Source organism: Aspergillus brunneoviolaceus (genome assembly GCF_003184695.1).
Source record: "Aspergillus brunneoviolaceus CBS 621.78 unplaced genomic scaffold BO95scaffold_107, whole genome shotgun sequence".
Lineage (NCBI taxonomy): Eukaryota > Fungi > Ascomycota > Eurotiomycetes > Eurotiales > Aspergillaceae > Aspergillus > Aspergillus brunneoviolaceus.
The window spans coordinates 1,520-24,116 of record NW_020290837.1 but is presented as its reverse complement, the minus strand read 5'-3'; the positions used below and the strand labels follow the sequence as shown (position 1 = coordinate 24,116).

The window sequence follows — 22,597 nt, the reverse complement described above, 5'->3', positions numbered from 1 at the left end:
CGGGATGTATCTGTAGGTCCCACATGCGAATATTCTTAGATCCAATCACTCTGCTCAGATGTGCGTGCCGCATTTCCCGCCCCGAGGAGCTGAACAGGAAGCCTGAAAAAAACCATCGAATGCGGCTGTTGTGCAGAGTTTGATCTAGAGTAGAATCATAGAGCCGTGGCATATATTCAAGACATAATATGATAAGTAATAATATGATAAGTAAATATCACACACTTGAAGAAGATGACAAAGGCAATACACAAAGAACACTACAAGGATTTGAAGTATTCGCTCACTCATAGGAGCTTTGCGAAGGAAGAACCAGGTCCGCCATAGGAGGGCTCATAACCTGATAATGTGGACCGAATCAGCGATGGAAGGAACGGTGTCTGAGATGACCCCTCGGTTCGTCGTTCGTGTCATCTTTCTTCTTCTATTCAACCTGATTCTGTGTCTGAATCTTCTGAAGTGCGGTTTGCGCGTTTAGCTATCTATTTCACAACAGCTTGGCGTCCCGACTCGCTACGGATTGGCTAGGGGCATAACCAGACTCTGTGGAGGGAAAGGAGTCCTTACCATCTCGTTGACACCCTCGTGTACATGAATGGTATGATTCTCCCTTTGGATACGTCCAAATCTGTCACGCGTTGCAGAGCGGTACCCCATTCGGGTGTCCATTTGTTCCTGGGCTATAGCCCACTAGCATAAATCAGACACAGGCATGTGACAGTGCAAAATGATAGAGACCACGAAGTGCAAATAGATTTGTGATTCAGGGTGGCAACGAGGTCTGCGATGGTGGCCATAGGTGTGGCGGTAGTGGTTGCTGGGGTGGCTGGCTGCTTCATGATCGTTCTTTGGTGCATCAACCAAGCCCTGGGAATTGTGGCGGATTCTGTCCACATTTTCTGACGAGACCGGAGGAAGGCGCACCCGACGGGAGGAGCCCAGGGAAGTAGCCGCAGTGCCCAAGGTAAGGGATGCACGAGAAAGTGTACACACGGACGATGAGGGTAGCTTGTCAAAGGGATCCCCACCACGGACAGGATATCCTGAAGACATCAGCTTGCGGAGGGAGGAAGTGGGAAAGCTTTGCTTTTGTCCAGTTCTCCTCCAGCGGCCCTTCAACCTGATCTATTGCTGGTCTGGAAATTGTGGGTGATGGGTCATTGCCATTGGGCTTATGCCTGTGGAGAACGCACATGCCACTCTCGGGACGCTGATATGTCGTATCCAATCTGTTGAAACGCCCCGGACAATCATATAGCGGACCAATTGCCCGAGCGCGGAGAGGTTCCGGCAGAGTCTCCACAGTACCCCTTTATGATGAACTGGGGCTTTCAACACGTCTGCATTCACAAGAGGCCAAGATTCGGAGTGTAGCATGGCCTCGCACTCTAGTGCGTAGTACGATGTGGAGCTCTATTTTGAATGTGTCCTGGCTGTCAGCCGGTCTACGGTAGAGAGCTATGCGCGGAAAGGAGAGCTCGCTCGAAGCGACACTGTAATCTGGGACAAGCCACCGACTCTTCTCATGAAGAAGGCCATTTGACTTGCGATCCCAGAAGTCAAGGCCGGTTTGTGCTGTGTCTGCATGGTGTCAAGATTAAGAGCCGGTTAGTAGGCGAGGTCACAAGGATATAGTAAATCCTTGACGTTGACTTGGAACCCTGTCGAGCGTCCGCCTTGACTGAGCAATCGCTGTACAGGCTCTGAGGAGAGATGTACCGGACTGGTTCGTACGGAATTCAGGTGCGATAAGGACGATTTCCTGACAACCCTGAATCGCATTCTCTTGGCTGACCACCATCACTGCACATTGGGGCTCGGATGTGTGAGAGTCATGAGGAAAGCAATTAGATCGATGTTTACTACATCCTCGTCGGCTATTCGAAGCCTCGCAGGCCCAGTCCAAAACTCGACTGGACTATACCTCATCATAGACCCAGGCTGTTACCCACGTCCTGTAAAAGCCTTTAAGCTATTGCTTTTCTGTCAATATAGTTAAGGTCCATTTACCAACCGCATCGCCGTGTTTATTCTCAGAAAAGGTGCCAGAATCATGGGGCACGATATTTCTTGGTGTGCCTGGAGCAGTCTTGGCTTCGATGGTTACCACCTTCTGGATAACGGCGCCCCAGAATGCTTGCAACAAACAAATTGGCCGTAAACCTGGCCCTCTGATGGATATATGTCAGAAGTGATCCGCTGCTTACTCCATGGTCGATGCCCATCCTGCACACGATGCAAATTGTCCGTATACATACGGACCATGATAAATGCCACACAGGCGGAGGTGGCTGCCGGTATCCATCTGAATTCAGGCTGTCGCCGCAATGGCTCGAGGGCCTCGAGGTCCTGCATGTATTGGGTCACCCCCGTCCCTTTACCCTTATCCAGATGAAACTCGTCTCGAATGACACGAGCGTACACGACACCACACTCGCCCTTACCTTCAACATGATGAAGATTCTTCTTGCGAAAAAGGGTCGGGATTTGAACCTTTGCTGTACGTTCCGTGGCCTGGAGAATCTGTGTCGCGTAGAACTGGGTTGATGTTAGAATCACAATCCGGTTCTGTGCTTTCCTTGCTTCCGGGTAGCCGAGGTGCTCCATCTTCAATCATGACCCTATCGTTGCCGTCGTTTCAGATTATGTCGTCGGTCGCGGCATCTTAACCACGCATCATGGATGTCAGTCGGTTGTGACTCAGAACGTTGAAAGGCCATCCGGCTCGAGTCTAGGGGAGGGTGATGATGTGTCAAATAGCCGAAACATCTGTCGCGCCACGCGCAAAGTCTCGACGCGGGCGATAGCCACATAGACACGCCAGCAGAGTTGAGGCGAACGACTGGCTTTTCTGGTATGCCATTGTAGGCAGCCGAAAGAATTCCACTGTCAGGGTTGTGTTGTCATCGCTCAGTCCAAGTGGGTAAAGGGCAAAGCGCGCTTTCCTTCCTCAAACTTGTGCGCTATGTTTCTGAAACATATGGCCATGTGTGCCCGGGCAATCTCGTTCGGCAGCTCCAACGGGTGTAGATGTAGAAATGAAGAGGATAGAGGATTCAAGGAGGGTTGGAAAGTAAATGAGGCAAGGAGAGTGCAGATCATTTTCAAGCTTCGAATAGTAGGTCTGACAGCAGCTAACCCACAATGTTCGCAAGTCAGATCCTTGGCCCGGGCTTAGATAACAGATCATGCCGCAGTGCTGAAGGTGGTGTTTGCAAAGACGAGTTTCTGCATCGACTCGGTCGAATCTGCACATGCCACCCATGTGGGCCACTCCTGGCCTTGTATAAGCTGTTCCACTATCATCATAAGTATTTCGGCCGGGAGCTGTGCGTGTGATGGCATTCTGGGGTCCTTCAGTGCGCTTGTGCGAAACGGTCGAGCTGCGAGCTGCGTTCTTGCAGATCGATAGGCAGGCTCAAACCAGTAGCAGTATCCTCTTCTTATACTAGTTCTTCTATGATCTTTCCAGGGTCTGACATGTGAGGATCTCGCGGCCAGTATTCATTCGGTGTTCCCTTTTCCACATACCCCAAAATTTGGTCGAAAAAAGAAAAAATCGGACAAGGCGTTATCGGCATTAGCAATGTGCCTGTTGCTCCCAATCCTGCTGTCTTCCAGGAGGCCTTGCGTACTTGTGCTTGCTTGCGTCTTCCCCAATCCTAATTGATCAGGCCAGTCACTTCGGTCAACCAGGTACATGTCCAATCAATCGGACCCCCCTGAAAGTATCATTTTAGAACGTCAACCGAGTCAAAGAGCGTGCCGGCTCCAATGAGTCAAGGTCTCGTAGCATCCTCGTGGCTCTTGGTATTGACATTTCACGGTGTCACCAGTCAAATCGCAACAGCATTGAGCCTGGCCACTCAATGATTTGACCCTATTCATCAATCCCAGAGTATGTTCTCTGCAACTGGAATTTCGTGCTCTCAGCGGGTTAGCCCTAGCAATACGGCATGCGTAGGGCGGCACTTCCTTGAAGCCATTTCACGTACTTCGCCGACGCCTCATCAAATCATCCCAGTGTAGATCTGCAGCGGACAGTGATGAAGAGATGAGTACAACGTAGGTTCGTAACATGGGCCTCAAGCTGGCGCCAGCGAGCGAGCCAAAAAGACCGCGTGCAGCCTTAAATACCGGCATACCGTGTCTCACAGAGTTTAGTAATGTCTGGACTGCATAGTATCATGCCGGGATGCAGCGTTGAACCTGTCCTCGAATCAATGCTCTAGAGACTTCTCTCCCACTCCACGAAGGTACTGTGGGCATTCCTCTCTGAAATGTCCTGTTTCCCGGGTCAAGCATTTTCTTTTACTGAACTATGGATTGCGGGCACAAAAGCCAGCACAGTGGTGATCTGACGGCGCATGAGCGTGTTGAGCGCAACGTGTCGAATTCATGGATGCCGGACGAAACGGCAATTCTGATACCGGAGCTGATGCTTCATAAAATCTTGGTACTATGCGTCACACAGCACAGATCACGGCCATTGAATTCTGCCTTCCGACGGTGGGAACGCCCAGGACATCGGTGGCAGAGACCTGTCAAATTCGCTCAGATGGGCTTGTAAATTACTCCCGGATTATAGTCTTTGCTATCCCGAGTTATACCGAAGATCTCTCCGCGTGCGTTATCAATAAGCACACCGGCGCCATCGATTCCTTCGAGCCTTTCGTAGATGTTGGTCAATAGTTCTGGACCTCTGGGCTAACGAATCTCGTTCCTTTGTACGTTATGAACCCATTACGACAAAGTTACGAGTACAAATAGACATCTCCATGTCTCGTCCAGGGTACCTTCATCTGTGGTACCTGCCGAGGCGAAGCTCGTCGGCATGCGCTACGCGTCCAAGGGCAATTCTTTCCCCAATGTCAAATGTTGTTTGCCACGGATGGGAGACCCTCCCCCAGGAGTCCGCCCCGGGAACCAGCTTTCTTCATCATCTTTTGACTTTTTTTCCTTGCCTTTACCGGAGAAAATCGACTGGTGATCAGTGCCTGACTCCTATACTCGCGTGCAGCTCAATCTGTCGAAGCTTTGGAAATTGCATTCTGCCTGCCACGCTCTCGCAGATCATGCAGCATGATTCACAGCGAGAGGGCTTCTTATGGCCGTTTCCAAAGGACTTCGGAAGCTCAGCCAAAGTATTTCTGTTTGGACAAGAACTGGATTAGAGGAGCACCACGCGTTGAAAGTGATGGTGGGAAGGACTCCGAGTACCCGGCGTGTTGACTTCAGTCGCAACTTCAGTCCGAAAGCCTATCACGCCTGAATTGCGTTTTATTTGTCTAATCACGCTCCGGGGATAATGATGGCAATCATTGAAGATCATGAAAAGCGACCATTGGAGTGGCGGTTGGACAAATAGACCTGAGAACTGCACTGAGACCGAAACATATCAAAGGCAACAGCTCGAAAGGCCTCTTGGGCTCTTTACGACGAGACACAGTCAGCATGCTTTTGGCTCTCCTCTTTGATCACCCAGACCTTGCTCAGATTCTGGATACTCCAGACGCATCCTTTTTCCTGGATGTTCGAAAGAATAACCTGGATTGTGGCATTTTTGATATGATAGGCGGGGGCCACAAGCCGTCCCTCCTAAGTACGGGGAGAGAAGCCAGTAGCCTCCCCGATCAGGAAGCAGGAGGGCGCAAGACAGAAGAATCGCATGTAAAAGCAGAAACAACAAGAGCCGTTGGTAATATCCACCGGAAGCTCGGCGGAACCTCGTCGAACGGCGGGATAACAGGGACCATTGCTTGCAGTAAGCGCAGTCAGCGAAGGCCCCAGCCAGATATGAAGGGACACAAAGAGGGAGGCAAGCACATACAAGAGCATTTTCTATCTTGCTAAGCAAGGCGAGGGTACTAGAATCACATGGACAGAACGAACAGGCAGCGAATTGGCGTAATTGAGGAGGTCCATAGCTTCCAACCTGCGATGAGATCTCGGAGATCATTGAGATACTTGACTGACGCTATTTCTGAGAGCAGATCTGAACTTCACGCACACAAGTCAGCCTTATATACCAGGGAGTTGTAGAAGGAACGAAGAGAAGGACCGGGAAGAAGCGGAAAGGGTGAAAGCTACCCCTGGAAAGATAGACTTGATATGGCAGGATTTGAGGTCAAAGGATATAGGGAACGAACCCGACAGGCATGGAATCCGCTGAATCCCATTGTCTTGTGAAGTCATCTTCATTAGGATGTGTGGACGTAATCCATAGGAGCAGCCAGTCACTCATGCATGAGCTTCCCAAAGGTTGCTTCGCAGATGAAGCTGCAGCAATCCACTAGCGATATGACTTATTTTGTCGATCAGCGCGTCATGAGCATAGGAGTTGTCTTACTTCTCTATAGTGAACAAATGACTCACGTTTGGGCGTATTTCTGAGGCGGGTATCCAGCAGAGGTTGTTTTCGGTGCTGATCGTATGGTACTTATTGACCAGCTGTGGGCGTGAACTGGCGTTGTCATTGACCCGCTTAGCGACCCTACCATTTATCCAGAAAGCAATATCCTTCCAACATCGTTGCAGGTGGACACGATGAGCAGCTGGTACGGCTTGCCATCCCGTCTGGGATTGCGGAGGAATAGAAGAAGACAGCGGACAATCCAAAAGGTTTTCCCTGTGCCGGGCAGTTCTTGCACGATTCCGATCGGCCCATTCAGACTGGACAAGATGTAGACCGCAGCGGTCTGCGGGTCGTGGAATTTCCATCTCGCAAGAAGTTCAGCCGGGGCAACACTCTGGTTGGCGATGGTGCTGTACGGATCGACTGTCGGCAGGCTGTCGGAGCAATTGGCGAGCAGGGTATCCCTGCTAGCATATACTGCTCCTCGTCGGTATCAGGAATGCCGGCGACGACAATTTCATGTGCTTCAAGCACTACACCACCCCCACCCGGCCAGCGCTGCGTGCCTCCTACCGCGCTTTCTTCAGATCGATTGCGTTTGCAGTCGACTTGTCCATTCATTTTGCAGGACAGTTTTCCTCTCTCTCGATGCAGAAGTAATGGTAATGCGCATCGATATTGGTCTTGTCCTCTGGGCGTTGGTCTGCTTGACTAGAATCAACTTTAGGGCCCGGCACGGGGAAGCCGTGTCAAGATATCCAAGCCCGTTGCGCCGATCTATAAGCCCCCACTGTTAGACTCGACCAACGGAAGCATAGTCCTTGCAGATCAAGTCTGACCAAAATCCCCGTTGTTGCTCGTCTAGAGGCGGACCATCCGCTCAAACTCCTTGATGTTGTTTAAGCTGTAAGTAGTTGAAGAGGTTATAGTCCACCCAGGACACGAGGATGCCCTCGCGGAGCTGAGCCCGGACAGCCAGCTGCCTGGGATCCGACCACCCAATGTACGGCACAGACCGCACAATGGGTTCGCTGATCCAGGCCCGCTCGCGACTCGACAGGGGCTGCGAACCTTTCCGGTGGGGGGAGGCCGGGTACCACGGCGGGTGTTGCCTCCAAAACGACCTGCGAACCAGGCCGCGGGAGGCAATCCAACGAAGAGTGAGGCCTCCCACTCTTCGTCGTTAGCCCGCTCGCGGGGAGCCGGCTGGTTCCAAAGAATAGCCCTGGGTGTGCCCCCTGGGGGCGGGGGAGTTCCTGGGAGCATGGAGGCTCCCGGGGACCCGCAGGGGGCAGACGCGGCGGCAGCGGCCGGGTTCGCGGTGGCGGCGGTGGCGGGGAGGAACCGCTCTCACACGCTCAAGAGTGGTGCCTATGCACGCACACGCCAGTTTTTGTATATTTGCGGCAACCCTCACCATCTCGCGAAGTGCAGGTGCGGAGATGGACGAGGATGGGGTGAGGGTTGCATATGATCCATGCCCCGACCCCGGAGATGGACACAGACAGTGATCCACAGAAGTTCGAGCTGCATTTGCCAAAGTAGTCTCCTTCCACCGGAGCCAGAACTATTCGAGTCCCCCATCTCAGGCTGCTCCCAGTCCGACGCCCGCCCTGCTCTGTCTGGCAGGCCACTGGTTCTTCTCTGGTAAGACATTCTAGAATTTCCTTCCTCGAACACTCACCGCAAAAGTTCAGAGGGAGAGAAATTCAATCTCGTCGGAGACGTTACTAGAGGCAGGGTGTTGCTAAACTGCCTATCCTCTCAAAAAAATGAGTTGAGAGCTGACGAAAGCCTCATGGGATTTTAGATGTGTGTCACACGCGGCGCGATTTTTGGACCTTTCTCTGCATGGGCATTGTTTGGTTGCACATTTTAGAGGCCATCCATGAGCGTTCCAGCGATGAAACCGTGTGACGACTGATGTCTCAACCATGATCTCAAAAGTCTCGATGCCACATAACAAACCCATGGTATGTCACGCGTGGACAAGGATTAATCCGATATTTCTTCCGATTTTCAACAGCGCGTCGATCGCGCGTAGCAAGTGGTAAACCAGGCCGGCCAAGGCCAGCGCCACCCTGAACTGTTCTGTTTATCAGTGACCCTAATCGACCATCAAATCTTCATCGATTGCCATATACACCGCGGTCTGAACACGGTAGAACGCCCGGGACTCTTGGGTAAGCGGCGATATTGCGTCATGAGTTAGTATGACACTCCTCGGGGAACTCCACCCGAAAGGCTCAGAGCCATGTTGCAGTGTCTTAATATCAGCCTCATCCAATGCATTCTGATTGGTATTCCTTCGATGCCCCTTGTGGCGGTTCATAAACGCCCTTAGCCAAAAGTGCAAACAGAACGGTCCAAAATGGTAGGGGCTCATTCATATGGCAGCAACTGTCGAAACATCGAATAAGCTTAAAAGCACAAAAATTTGCCTCTCGGCCTGATGATCCTTCAGGGTCATAGAAGAGAGTGTAAGACTCCAAAGTCAGATCGCAAACTCCACAGTCCACCTGACAAGTAAGCTTGCAGACTTTATCCCGATACTGATTTGGTGTTATGATCCACTGGCCTAGGTCAATCACTGAACCTGGGCCGGGTTCGGTGAGATGGCTTTCGATAGCAGACTTAGCAACCTGATCACTAGCTGCAAAGGCCTCCTTTCCAGGGGCATCCTGTGACACTATTGGCTGGCAGTAGGAATAATATACCCAAATCCGGGAGAGTAGCGATTCGGTGATAGCATAACCCGAAGGTACCTGGAATTAGACTTCCCTGATAACAGACGATGTGACTTGCATTTCAGAGTAGCATTCAGCGCCCCGAAGAAAAGGCCGAAATTTCCACCGAACTCAAGCTGTTGATAGGGTTATGAATCACGATCACCGAAGAGAAGAATTAGATAACAAGTATAAGAACAAGCTGGGAATATGACAACTGATATGATCTCGTCAGGCAAGAGTCGATAGTTTGGTGAAGTTGATCGCGCGGTGTCCGTTTCCTTTTGCTACTATGTGATAGCGCAGCGTACTGTCGTCTCCCTTCATAATAGCCACTATTCGAGGCTATTTTCACGATGTAAACAGCTGATTTCCTCAAGCACCGATGGTACGTTGAATAGCTCGATGATCCGAACAACCGCTGATTTTGCGACCAGATAAGAAAAGCAGCGACGAGCCCATTGACTCTCTGCTCGGGTCGCGTATGAACTCGTCTAGTTCGCCATTGGAAATGTTTGTGCCGCCGGTATTGACAATACGGTGGAGGTTCGACTTAATCTGTCCTTGCGCGTAGATGTGAACAACTGAGTTGTCGTATACCATGGTGTGTCGATAGTAGTGAGTTTTTCCTTGCATCCATCCTACCAGGAAACGGGGAAGCTTGGGCTCTATGAACACTGGGGGCTCTTCGGAAGGGGGATAGTTCTTGGGTAGCCTGTCGGCGGAGATTATGTCTTCGATATTGATGAAACGAATCAATGATGTGCCTCGGGTGATGTCGAAGTCGTTGTAGTCGGGGTCAATGCCAGGAATAGCTCGTATAGCTCGATTTCTGATCCGAGAAATCGAACATCTCCGAAAGATCCGTTCCGTTCCATCGGACAATGTAAGGTTTCACACCCCCAACTGGCTCGACCTTGGGTCCACTGAATTCTGAGATCATCTGACCAATATTTCTTCTGGGATTATACCAGAGAGAACTGTGCCTCCCAAGCATGCTTGCTCCCATCGATAACAGTTGCTGCATTATTTCGAAGCTTTTCGGTCGAATCTCGGCATTTGCTTTTCTATCCATCGGGTAGCCGCCTTTTGCAGCTGCTGATCAGTGCACTTGAATATATCAGAACCGAGGAGCTTGAAATTCCTTGCTAACACACACAAATCCAATAAGCCTGCTCAAGCTGGTTCATGCATGTCGATGACTTTAGGTTGCTGAGCAGACGCATTTTGCATGCTTCTTCGCATCGATGACTGACTGCTCTCCACAGTAAGCTCCCGATTCTCCTTCTGGGAAGCCCGCAAGTCAACTCTCAATTTGGTGCGCTCCTTGACGTGCCACGGAATTCTGAATTAGGATTTGTTCATTGGTGAACAGGGATGGATCAACGGTATGAGGATCGACCAAAGACTCTAAGCATCATGCTCTCAAGTGGTTTCAAATGCCCATGACGATTCTTTCAAATGGCCCTCTCATGGCCAACAATGGCCTTGTGGGATATTTTACCGGGCTGGACAACCTTGGTTGCCGAATCCTTGAAGTCACGAATCGGAACCGCAATGCATCCGTGCGCCTTGGAAGCTATCTTCTCTTTGCCCTTCAACCGCCCAGATCCCTGGAACCATTGATTGCATCTAATGAACCTGTGATGCCACTTAAATCTATCAGTAGATGTTAGATGGCAGTAGTCGAAAACAAACTACCCCTCAAGAGTCTTTTTGTCGCGGGATGGACCGCTTGGGTCTGGCACCAAGATGAAACCGCCGGCGCCCCAGCATACATGCAATTTCTTGCTTAATGTGACCTGTCTGTTCTGTTTCCATGATTCGATCTTGTCTGATTTCTAGAAGAGGGCCAGGGCTTCCCAGAATTGGCTGTGGTCTTTTTGACCTTTTCGACCAACGCGTGCAGGGTATATATGAGCCACTTCGATGGGCTTCCTGAACCCGGTGATCACGCAAGTAGACTCATCCTGCGAGTCCCCGTGATATAAATCAGTAGACGATGCGGGCATTCTATTTCGGTGGAATCGACTGATTTCTTAGTCGACCTATTGCGAGCAGTCGCAGTAAGGGCTGATATGATGCTGAGCTTGCTAGGAAAAGTAGCCTCCTGCTTGGGGTTTAAGGTAGTTGGTAATCTAGAGATCATAGCCTGGACCCAGTTTTAGTAAGACCACAGTACTCGCCAGTTGTAAGCATCTCTAAGCCATCTTAGCCCTTGAGATAGCCTTTGAACACTCTTCTTTCCGATGCTTCACATGACAGTTCAGTACTTCGCAATAAATGCAGTGCGTGGGACATTTCCTACCCGCTGATGGCAGAGTCGATTCTGGTCGTGCTTAGCCCGAGTTGATGAAGAATCTCCTCTCGACCTCATTGGTTGATTCCACAAATTGAAAGTCCGGCATAGTCATAGAGGCCCTTGAGTGTATTGGAAGTAAATGAACAAATTTTCATTCAGTAAGCCCAAGTCTGGCGTTGACAGTGTTCACCTTCTAGAAGGGAACCTTGAATCTGCGAGATACAAGCGGCTCGAATTTCCCTTGCCATATTGCATCTTATTCGTTGTTCTTGGAAGTCAGTGCATGAAATTAGCAGACATACCTGTGTATGCAGATTCTTAGCATCTTCCTCGGATAGACGAGAGGCATTAAGACTATATGAATTGACTTCTTTGTGCCGACCGGGATAACCCCGGATCATCAGAAAGTGCTCGTAAATGGCCGCATACTGGTAGTTTCCGTACATGGGTGGTGTTGTACTTAGTTGAGCTCTCTGACGACTTATGAGTTGCCTTTTTTTGGCACCTCAATCGGGAGAACAAAGGATCAATAAATGAACATGAGCTTCGCAGCTGACGAGCTCGTGACAAGCTGATGTATGCTAGCCGGTAAACGTCATGGGTGTCTTTTGGCCCCACCGATTGATGCACTTCTTTGCCTGGTTTTCGTATGCCGGTATGAAGCAGGGGTCTACCATAATCATATCTTTCGCTCGGGTGAGATTGATTCCGGTGCCCAGCATCTCCACAGCACCAATCAGTTGTTTGTCTTCAGGGCAAGGAGCATCGCTCATCACCCTAGCTGTCCTCCTTGCTTTGGCCTCTTTTTCAACTGCACGAATCTCATGGGTTTGGTGCAGTTTGCTGCCGGTAGCATGGCCGCCGGTGACGATAACTCGCAACTGAGATGATAGCGTCCGTTTCGGAAGACCCCACGAACCCATGATAAGCATCCTGTTCACAGCACAGTTTGAGGTGGTTCTCAGGTTACTAGGCTGTCTCGTCAACGAACATGAAGGGTGATGGACGAGATGAACTGCCCATATACATGAGAGCGGTCCATGGCACGTTTCCAGGGGCCGATAACTGCTTTCATTGCACACCAGCCGGAACGGTCTTCCATTAAAGTGAAGAAGAAGAAACAGAAACTGAGCAGCCCTAGGACGGGTCCCATAGATAGAATCTTTCTGACAACATCTTAGATGTCCACTGCTCCTGTAAACAGGCAATAGATGGTAGACAAGACGGCGTGGACAGCAGTTAAGGAATCAGTGATGTGTAGCCATGAGAGGATAGGTTGCGGAGTTGCATTATGTAAGTTGTCGACATTGGTTGGTAGGAAGGATAGGGGAAGGGAAAAATGGTATCTTAGCAATATAAGCCAGGAGTTGATTGATGCTTGGTTTCTCGGATGCAGATCATATGATGAGGAGATCACCGTGGACACAGTCATGTGGTAGAGTGGCGAAGTAGAAAGAGTGGGCTATGAAGATAGAGATGGAGGTTGTATAGGGAGACAGACACAGATAGACACAGATATGGAGGATGGAAATGGTGAGTTGGAGGTGGAAGGTGGAAGGTGGAAGGTGGACGGTGGAAGGTTAGAAGTGAATGAAGATGCAGACGAAGATGCAGATGGAGAACGAAGACGGAAGACGAAAATGGAAGACGAAGATGGAAGACGAAGATGAAGATGGATGGTGAGAGTTGAAGAGTGTGGAGGAAGGAAGAAAAAGGAAGAAGAGAAAGAAGGAGGTTTTTAAGCACCTCGTCAGTCAGCGACCGCTGCATTATTCAATTAGTCTATTGTATTCAATAATGGGTTATGGCTAGCAAGGAATAAGGACATGATGATTCACCAGTACTCAATACTTGGTAGATATTCTCATCGATATCCAGGGTGAATGGATCTGCATTTAGGGCTTTGAAATATGAGAGCAGGAGTGAATGTTCATAGTCGCGCATACTTCCATGCCCATGAATCAGCTTCCTTTGGATGACTTAGGGAATATGATTGACAGCCTGCATTATCTACTATAGAGCATCCTCTGTATACCCATGCCTTACTCAACAAGGTTCACAAGAATCATTCATCATGAAGGCATACAAAGCCCGACATGTGACATCCCAGCAACCCCCCTCCCCTCCTCAACCCCCATCAACCCCCCTAAGCACCATCATGATGATGATGCATCTCCCCGCCATGATACTCATTCGGATGAAAATCCGGATGCCCCGGAATCTTCCCGGTAGCCTTGTACTCTTTCTCCGGAAACGAGGGACCTAGTCGCCTAAAGTCAGCTTACCCTGGACATTACCCCCCAAAACCCCCTCCAAGATTTGGTGATAACTCACCTAAAGTCGGATGCACCAGCGTCGTCTCATCAAAGATATCAAACGCATGCTCCTTAGCCCAATTGTCCACCATATCCCAGTTCGCGCACTCATGATCGACCACAAAGTTGGGCTTCGGGGCGCGGTCGTTCGGATCCCAGGTGAAGGTGAGCAGGGCCACGTCGGCTTTGCACATGATGTTCTGGCGGAGGTTGTCGACGCAGTGCTCTATTCCATGGCCCGACAACATCAACAACAACATCCGAAGCTAGCCTTTCTTGCTTTTAGGAGTGGGGACATACCGATATGAACCGGAGTCGTCGGTTTCCCTATATGATAATAGTTCTGATAGACCACCTGCCGCAGGAATTTCTGCACACTGGCTGTCAGTCCCCATCCCCAAACCCAGCCCATCAGGGCAGACTATCTTACCAGGCAGTGAAGTTGGTGGTATACGTCTGCTATCGTGTCAGCCTTCAAGCCACATACTGTGCATACTTCATACGACGGAACAGAAACAAAATCGATGACTACCTACCCGGGATAGCATAATACCCCCCCTTCTCATCATTGATCGGCACCGAGGTGCGATTGATCCGGGCCAGATCCTCGGCGGTGACCCGGATATTGGAGTTGACGAAGAGTTGGTGCCATGCGTGGTCCAGTTCCTCAGAGGGGGCGCCCTTGAACGGGTTCTTGCTGTCGATCGCCGCGTAGACGGTCTTGCGTTCCATGTGGATGGCTTCGTGGAGGGGGGCTTATCTGACATTAGCCTATCCGTTCTTCACATGTTGATTATCTTGGGGTGAGGGTTTGGGAAGCTTACAATCAATCAAATGCGCTGGTTTAGACACTGGCCACTCCCTTGATTTGGACGTCGCGATCAAGAAAGCCGCGCCGTAGAGCGAGGCAAGCAGGAAGTGGAAGCAGAGGCTCTGCCATCGGAAGAAGGAGAACGGTCGCCGGGGAGGCCGGTCGATGTAGCAGGCCTCTTCCTCTTCTTCCAGAAGACGTTGGGTCTTAGAGCAATGCTCGTCATGGTAGTCTGGTAGCGGCAAGTGGTCGGAGGAGGTGCTGTCCTTGCTGCTTTTCTTCAGCGCTGCGTACATTTTGGATGCGTTGATACGAAGGAGGCAGAAGATGGTAATAGTATGTCTCGGATGCGAGAAGGTGTAATAATCCCACAGACAGAGAGGGCAGCAAATTCACGAAGCACAGGTAAGTATTGCACGAGTTGGGCTATCAGCAACAATGGTGGCAAGAAAACCTGCTTTCTGCGTCAGAGATGCAGCCATTCTCCGGCAACCGGTTACGGCTGGAATGGATTTCAATTCAAGTCCTTGGGACTGCTTTGCGAGTCATCGTACTTGAAAGTAAGGTAGTTGACATTGCAATCCTGGGAGCCAGCGCAGCTGGTATCATAGAGAATCGAAACCAGTGGACAATTTTGGAACGCTATAGCGCCACCGTCGACATAGTCACTCGACACATGATTGTGAACCAGCACTACCTACATTCTTCACACGATCATCCGAGACAAGTCAAGTGAAAAATGCCTCAAGTAGAGACCGAGACTTGCCACCTCCTCCCTTTCCAGCCCTATCAAACCTTCATCCACCGTCACAATCTCACTCCTCCCCCTCTAACCCTCCGGAATCCAACCAAACTATCCCCACCCCTAATACCATGCAAAGATTGTGCATGTACAGTATCTGCATCCCCCCCCCCCCCCCCCCCCCCCCCCCTTTTTTTTTTTAATTCCCGGGTGTTGCAGAATATAAAGACAGGCAATACAGTAGATATAAGAAATTCTATTAGAAAATAATATATCTTTTTAAAAGCTGTTTTATATTGTTAATATCTTCTTTCGACTAAAATAAAATAGCGGTTTTCGAGCTTGCATACGGGCTTTAAAAAAGATTATCTTCTACTACTAATTCTGAAAAATAGAATACTTTTTTTTGTAAGTTAAATATAAAATAATCTTCCGATTCTTTGCAACGCGCGTAATCTGGAGATTTAAGAAAAAAAAAAGATCTAATTTAAAAAGTTTATTTTAGTTTAAGTATTATTATAGTTTATAAATATCTAAAAAATAGAAAAAGAGAGCTCGATAATATCTTTTAAAAATAAACTAGATAACTATAATTAACTTATAATTCTAAGACTACTCTGCAAATAATAGATATAAAAAGAAAAAAGTAGAAAATTTTATAAAAATAGTTTATTTTGCTTTAAAATATACTTTTATATAAATATAATTTATTATATTTTAAATACAGCTAAGGCGCCTGCCGCATCTTATTTATTTTAATCGGTTAGATTAGTCAGGTTGATTAAATCACTCTAATATTTATAAAAAAAATCTAAAAAAGACTTATATAAAGCCCTCTATAAAAAATACAGTATCTATAAAAGCTGTTCAAATAATTAAAAACTAATCTATTTAGTGCTAAAATATAAGAATTTTAAACATAAAAAAAGAAAGAAAAAAAAAAAAAAGTACGGGAAGGCTTCGGAATATATATTATTATTATACAGAAAAGTCAGTTAAACTAAATAAATAAAGTAAAATTAGTATAGTTAATAGCAGGTCTTTAAAGTACTTAAAATTAAAAAGATTAAACAGGTCAAAAAAATTAACTAAATAAAAAAGATAAAAAAAATTAACTAAATTAAAAAAATAAAAATAGTAGACTGCTCTTATAGTATCTAATATTTAATAAGATAGTTATTAAAAAGTACGGTTACCGAAAAAAACTATATAAATAATATTACACAGGTTTTTCTTTAAGTTTAATTTATTATACAGACAATTTAGCTTTTTTAGATAAAAATAAAAATATAATAAACTATTTAAGCTGAAGTAAGAAGAAGAATAATAGAATAAAAATAATATATTTATTTTTAGTAGTCCGATTATTAGTAAATATACAGTTTTTCTGATATTATATATTATAATTAAGATATACAGTTTAAACCAAGCTGTAATTATATATCTTTATATATATTTCTTGCTGTAAAAACTATAATTTTATAAAAAGCTGAATTTTATTAACACCATCAGAAATCTCTGATTAATTTTTTAAGATAGAGATAAAGAAGATACTAATACTTTTCTTAGTTATTTTTTTTTGATTTTAAAAGCTTGTTTCTATATATTTTTAAATAATAGTTAAGATGATCAGGTTAATAACCGCTTAATCTAGATATATCTTAACTGTGCTAGAATCTAAATAAATATAGCAAACAGATCTTAGCGCCAAGAATAGTTAAGATGGTTAACCGTCTCTTTTTTAGCTATACCGCGGTTAGGTATAAAAATTTCCTTAACCTGGCTATAACCTGGCGGTCAGGTATAAAAATTCCAATTAACCTGACCTGACCTGGCCGTTAGCCACTCTAGTATAGGCTATTAATAAACTATAATATACTAAGCAGAGAACAAAAATATAGATAAATATAAAATAACTTTTTTATTATCTAGAATCTTAACTCTAATTACTTTTATTTTTATTTTTAGAATCTATAAAACCTAAATAGATTAGGCCTTGCTATATAATCTTATAATCTATTTTTTTCGAATAAATCGGATTCGACAGTTTCTGCGACTTAGATTTAATAATATTTAAAATTATAATTTTTTTATTTAAATTTAATTAATTTTAAAGCTCTGCCAGCTATATCTATAACTTTTAAATTACTATATTCTACTAAATAAATATAATTTTATAATTAAGAAATATATTCTGTCTAAATAATTTAATTTTAAAAGATTAAAAGTCTGTTTAATAAATTAAATTCTTAAGATATTTTTACTAGTATACTTAACAGAATACTCTTAGGATATTCTAATCCAGTATAATAATATAATACTATCTTTTTAGAGTTATATTAGAATTTCTAAACAGTTAGTTTATAATTTTTTATATTCTTTATATTATACTTACTAATATTTATTAGTTTCTATCTACTTTATAGTCGATTATTTATTTAATATTATTCTACTCTATTCTATCTTTCTTGTGGAGTTATATACTATCTTAGTTATTAATATTTTATATTTTTTTTTATAAAGTCTTTACAAGCGATTTAAAAAGATTTTTTATTAGTATTTTTTTACTTTAAATATTTAAGTAAATAGGCTCTAATAAGCCCTGATTCTAATATTAAAAAAATATTTATATTAGATTTTTTATAGAAGTCTGCTTGTACTTTTCTAATCTTAATAGTTTTAATATAGTATATATAGAATATTAACTTTATATAAAGTATTATAAAGATTTCTATTATTTTTATATTATAAAATAATATTTTATATATTTAAAAATCTTAATAGTACTGTTATTACTTCTTAGACTACTGTTAAAGAATAGAAAGATAACTAATCTAATATAAAAATAAATTATAAGAAACTTATATAATATTTAAAATAACTATTAGTATTAAAATTAATTATTAAATAATCTATTTTTAATACCAGTTATATACAGTTCTGTAATATACTCTTTCTATTATATAATAATATTTATTATTTTAAAACTATTTTTTACTACTACAACTGTATTCTAACTGTACTATAACTGTATTATAACTGTATTATAACTATATGATAACCAATAATTATTTTTTATAACTAAATACTACTATTATTAACAGTAGAAAAGGCTCTATACAGACCCCCTTGGCCTGCTATGTACATGACTAGCTTAATCCGTAGCGTCTGTGTTTATATAGTTAGTAGAATGACTCTGTCTTCGGCTCCGACAGCGCGCCAAGAAAAGACGACTTCCAAAGGCCCTCCGGAGCACTACTTGGAAAGATTTTCATATACTCTCCACTTCATCCCTAATTGATCCGGCTTCACAATCTCTATCCTCGCTCAGTGAACTTCTCAACAAGATGACTCCTATCCGCTCATTCATGCTCATGGCTGCTCTGGCATTCTCGAATGTGGAAGCTTTGGCTGGCTGTCAGAACTCAGTGTACAACGAGACAGTCGCCTACTTCAACAGCGCGCCCGTCACCTTCAGCTTCGAGATCGCCACCGCCACTGAATGCCAGAACTGGTGCCGAAATGTCAAGGCATGCCAAGCCTGGCTTTATGTTGACCAATCAGGCCAGTGTGACTTGCACCGCACCAAAGCACTGAGCCTTTCGGACAACATTGGCTTCACATTTGGCGGATGCGAGCCGAACCCCGAGTCTCGGTTACCTCCATCTCCCACTGCATCTCCCACTGCATCCTCCTCCGCTGCTGCGAGCAAAAATCAGATCCCTTCAGAGAGTGCTACCTTGGTACGCTTTTCCCCTATTAAATTGTCTCCACTTGCAATCATGGCTAATGGTAAACCTTGCCCCTCTCTCTAGCCCCGTGCGAGGCGTGAAATCTTTCGCCATAGACACGAACATCACCATTGAGACGTTGCGGTGGAAATTATTGTATTGTGGGAATTTCGAGGGCAAAGATTGCATCATGACCTGTGCTTATCAATGTATATGGTCGCAAACAATTTCCAGGAAGCTTTACTTTTCATGTGTCGTCAAGGCAAATCAATGTAGAGTATACAACAACAAAACACACGAGTTTTTGGGAGGTCAATACAACTCATGTTGTGCTTGAACAATCACAATCGGTATCCGGCACTAAGCACCCGCTGTGCTAGGCAACGTCAATGTCTTTTCAGAGTCATTTCACCAAGGGTAATTGGTTTCGTTAGCGTGATGAGAGATTCTCTCTGAAATCCATGTAGAGGAAGCGATGCTATCTCCGTTGAATGCCAAGCACTTGCGAAATGCTGCGCTTAGGAACAACAGCCGGAAGTTCGCCGCTAGTTGCGAACTAGTTGACCCACTTGAGTATTGACCTCATTCCACGAATTGGTCTCAAAGCACTAAGAAATCCTCGCGATGGAGTAATACCACAGAGGAGCACTGAGTAAGTAATATGCCTCTCGGGTGGAGAATCATCACCGAAATTCGAAGCTAAACCGATGTTGATTATCGAAACGGACTTCGGCCCAAGCGCAGGAAATCGGTCAGCCAGCGGACCTTTGACAGGGGGTCTTCTATTCCTATATTAGGAGACATGGTACCATGGATAGTTATACCTTCCCAGACATACTCCTGCCATCACCCCATAGCCAGCCATGGACTCTATCCTGGCTTGGATCGCGCTTCTCTTTCTTGCCTGCCGCGTGCAGGCGGCCGCTGTCTTCGCGCATTTTATGGTACATATCTCAATCACCCTAGTTATTGTGCATCTCCTGACAGTGGGTTCAGGTCACGAACTCAGCCAACTACACGTCCGATGACTGGAAGAATGATATGAAGCTGGCACAAGATGCCCACATTGATGCCTTCGCCTTGAACATGGCGTACAATGATCCGACGAATATCAAGGCTCTTCCTGCTGCATTTGCAGCGGCTGACTCGGTTGGCTTCAAGCTTTTCTTCTCCTTTGATTACGCTGGAAACGGTGACTGGCCAAAGACCGATGTTATCAACCTGATAACTCAGTACAGCGCTCATTCTTCTTATTTCTTTCACGATGGACAGGCATTTGTCTCCACTTTTGAAGGACCAGGTCGAGCAGATGACTGGCCTTCGATCAAGGCCGCTACTGGATGCTTTTTTATTCCAAGTTGGTCATCCCTCGGAGCCAAGCCTGCAGTAGAAACTGGAGTAGTGGATGGGCTTTTCAGCTGGGCCGGTTGGCCCTGGGGCTCTGAGGATATGAACACCTATATCGATGCGTCCTATCTTCAATACTTGGCTGGATTGCCTTATATGATGCCCGTTTCTCCTTGGTTCTTTACCAATCTTCCTGGGTACAAAAAGAACTGGATCTGGCGCGGAGACCACTTGTGGCATGATCGCTGGCAAGAGGTACTCTACGTCCAGCCGGAGTTTGTGGAGATTATCTCCTGGAATGACTATGGCGAGTCCCACTATATTGGACCGCTCTACGACAAGGCTATGGAAGCATTTGATATTGGAAAGGCACCGTTCAACTATGTGACTGATATGCCTCATGACGGCTGGCGAGCCACCTTGCCCTTCTGGATCGATATGTACAAGACAAAGACTGCTGAGGTTACAGAAGAAAGCATCGTGGCTTGGTATCGACTATCTCCTGCTGCTGCGTGTGCCAGCGGGGGCACTAGCGGCAATACTGCATCCCAACTCCAAATTGAGTTCCCACCTGCGGAGATGGTTCAGGATCGTATCTTCTTCTCTGCAGTGCTTGGCTCGTTCTCCGGGGCTGTAGTAACAATCGGAGGGTCATCTCAGACAGTTGGATGGTCCTCGGTTCCTGATGACGATGTCGGGGTTTACCATGGCAGTGTCGCCTTTGACGGCCGTACGGGACCAGTAACCGTATCGTTGCTTCGTGACAACAAAGTGATTGCTACCATCGAAGGAAAGGAGATCTCAGCAAGCTGCCCCAATGGAATTCAAAATTGGAATGCCTGGGTCGGCAGTGCTACAGCAGGGACTACAGTGTCTGCTAGGCCAAAGCTGCTTCTTTCTGAGCAGAGCTGTATGAATGGGACGGGGGCCAACAACTTTGCTGGTCTTTGTGAATTCTCTTGCACGTACGCCTATTGTCCCCTCGGCGCCTGTACGTGTACACAAATGGGACTTGGCCACGAGAAGCCCAACTCTACAGGTGTCGTAGGATATCCTATCGCAGGAGAAGATGCTAGCTATAGTGGACTGTGCAACTTCGACTGCAATCTTGGCTTCTGCCCGCCGACGGCCTGCGGAACTGAGCAAGTTCCCTTGACCACACCCTCGGTTTCTCCATTTCTTCCTCCAGCATGCACGGCAGGCACGGGTGAAGGTAACTTGGCAGGCCTTTGTGACTTCAGCTGCACCCATGGCTTTTGCCCAATGAACGCCTGTACCTGCACAGGCCAGGGAGCAGTCAACGTCATGAATCCCACCACCGACGTGGTGGGCGAGGCAGCCCCTGGTCAGGATCCTGCCATCTACGGTCCTCTATGCGAGTATACCTGTCAGCGAGGATACTGTCCCGAAGGCGCGTGTGCGCCAAAAACGGAGAGCTCCGGCGAATCAGGGTCTGGCTCGGGGTCTGCTTCAGGGTCCGGAGATGGCGATGTCTATCTTGCACCATCAATCTGGCATGATCCTTCGCCAGTGGTTCAGTGTTATCCTCCCTGCTCGTTGATTTTCCCACCCCTGCCTCTCGATGAGCCAACAACCATCCATCTTCCTCCCTGGACAACCAAGGTCCCACGAAGCTACGTGATAAGCAATACCTCAACCGGCGGAGATGGCCAGGTCACAACTCACTATGGATACGAGACTACTACGACCAACATCACCGTTGCTCTGCCACCTAGTATGTAACCCACCGTCCTTTACCCCTCATGCTCTCTCAGCTGACTTTCACTTCCAGTCATTACTGGTTTTATTCCTATGTGGGGGCTTTATGTCAATGCCAGTGTAACGACTACAACTATAACCATGACGACTAGTCTCGACCTTCCTCTCGTGGTGCAAGTCCTACCACCTTATGGCCCGACTCCAACCAGTACCACCACCACCCTCACACCACCCCCGTATCCATGGTCTCAGCCTACAAAGGATCCCGTTCTCAACACCGTACCCACAATCTGGTCGTCCGGAAAAGCCAAGCCCACCACAAGCAAAGGTAGCAAGGGCGCTGGTCACAAGTGTGCTGCGTTCTGCAATGGGCCCTGCCTGGGGTGTGCGCCGGACTGGAGCAACGCTGTCAACGGCGGTGGCGGCAGTAGTGGCGGCGGTGGTGGTGGAGGCAGTGGCTCTGACAGCTCCGACGACGAGGACTGCAGCACCGAAACGGCGAAGATCTGCTCGACCGTCTGCGTGGCCGGGTCCGATTGCGACTGGGAC

At 46.8% G+C, this 22,597-nt stretch overlaps 8 protein-coding genes across 8 annotated transcripts; 2 read left to right on the top strand and 6 right to left on the bottom strand.

The window, feature by feature from the left end:
* Nucleotides 1-283: 283 nt before the first annotated feature.
* BO95DRAFT_468978 (uncharacterized protein) lies at nucleotides 284-2,607 on the bottom strand (the record flags this gene model as incomplete). Its single annotated transcript, XM_025589404.1, has 4 exons — nucleotides 284-340; nucleotides 568-690; nucleotides 739-1,043; nucleotides 2,259-2,607. The coding sequence occupies 4 exons, from the start codon at nucleotides 2,605-2,607 to the stop codon at nucleotides 284-286; spliced, it is 834 nt and encodes a 277-aa protein (XP_025436726.1).
* A 2,746-nt stretch (nucleotides 2,608-5,353) lies between these two features.
* BO95DRAFT_21813 (uncharacterized protein) lies at nucleotides 5,354-6,045 on the bottom strand. Its single transcript, XM_025581176.1, has 2 exons — nucleotides 5,831-6,045; nucleotides 5,354-5,758 (listed from the first exon to the last, which is right to left on the bottom strand). The coding sequence occupies exons 1-2, from the start codon at nucleotides 5,957-5,959 to the stop codon at nucleotides 5,450-5,452; spliced, it is 438 nt and encodes a 145-aa protein (XP_025436725.1). The 5' UTR covers nucleotides 5,960-6,045; the 3' UTR covers nucleotides 5,354-5,449.
* A 455-nt stretch (nucleotides 6,046-6,500) lies between these two features.
* Nucleotides 6,501-6,976, bottom strand: BO95DRAFT_468977 (uncharacterized protein; the record flags this gene model as incomplete). Its single annotated transcript, XM_025589403.1, has 2 exons — nucleotides 6,501-6,789; nucleotides 6,834-6,976. 2 exons carry the CDS (start codon nucleotides 6,974-6,976, stop codon nucleotides 6,501-6,503), a joined length of 432 nt encoding a protein of 143 aa, XP_025436724.1.
* A 240-nt stretch (nucleotides 6,977-7,216) lies between these two features.
* Nucleotides 7,217-9,684, bottom strand: BO95DRAFT_468976 (uncharacterized protein; the record flags this gene model as incomplete). Its single annotated transcript, XM_025589402.1, has 3 exons — nucleotides 7,217-7,704; nucleotides 7,773-7,922; nucleotides 9,465-9,684. The coding sequence occupies 3 exons, from the start codon at nucleotides 9,682-9,684 to the stop codon at nucleotides 7,217-7,219; spliced, it is 858 nt and encodes a 285-aa protein (XP_025436723.1).
* A 2,280-nt stretch (nucleotides 9,685-11,964) lies between these two features.
* BO95DRAFT_488141 (uncharacterized protein) lies at nucleotides 11,965-12,306 on the bottom strand (the record flags this gene model as incomplete). Its single annotated transcript, XM_025590501.1, has 1 exon — nucleotides 11,965-12,306. One exon carries the CDS (start codon nucleotides 12,304-12,306, stop codon nucleotides 11,965-11,967), a length of 342 nt encoding a protein of 113 aa, XP_025436722.1.
* A 1,223-nt stretch (nucleotides 12,307-13,529) lies between these two features.
* On the bottom strand, nucleotides 13,530-15,070 carry BO95DRAFT_518898 (oxidase ustYa family protein; the record flags this gene model as incomplete). Its single annotated transcript, XM_025591997.1, has 6 exons — nucleotides 14,523-15,070; nucleotides 14,235-14,453; nucleotides 14,129-14,154; nucleotides 13,999-14,068; nucleotides 13,718-13,924; nucleotides 13,530-13,645 (listed from the first exon to the last, which is right to left on the bottom strand). Exons 1-6 carry the CDS (start codon nucleotides 14,803-14,805, stop codon nucleotides 13,530-13,532), a joined length of 921 nt encoding a protein of 306 aa, XP_025436721.1. The 5' UTR covers nucleotides 14,806-15,070.
* Nucleotides 15,071-18,493: 3,423 nt separating this feature from the next.
* On the top strand, nucleotides 18,494-19,221 carry BO95DRAFT_518897 (uncharacterized protein). The gene is made up of 2 exons (XM_025591996.1): nucleotides 18,494-18,994; nucleotides 19,067-19,221. Exons 1-2 carry the CDS (start codon nucleotides 18,599-18,601, stop codon nucleotides 19,115-19,117), a joined length of 447 nt encoding a protein of 148 aa, XP_025436720.1. The 5' UTR covers nucleotides 18,494-18,598; the 3' UTR covers nucleotides 19,118-19,221.
* Nucleotides 19,222-19,845: 624 nt separating this feature from the next.
* Nucleotides 19,846-22,072, top strand: BO95DRAFT_488138 (glycoside hydrolase family 71 protein; the record flags this gene model as incomplete). The annotated part of the gene is made up of 3 exons (XM_025590500.1): nucleotides 19,846-19,953; nucleotides 20,018-21,716; nucleotides 21,804-22,072. The coding sequence occupies 3 exons, from the start codon at nucleotides 19,846-19,848 to the stop codon at nucleotides 22,070-22,072; spliced, it is 2,076 nt and encodes a 691-aa protein (XP_025436719.1).
* Nucleotides 22,073-22,597: the final 525 nt, after the last annotated feature.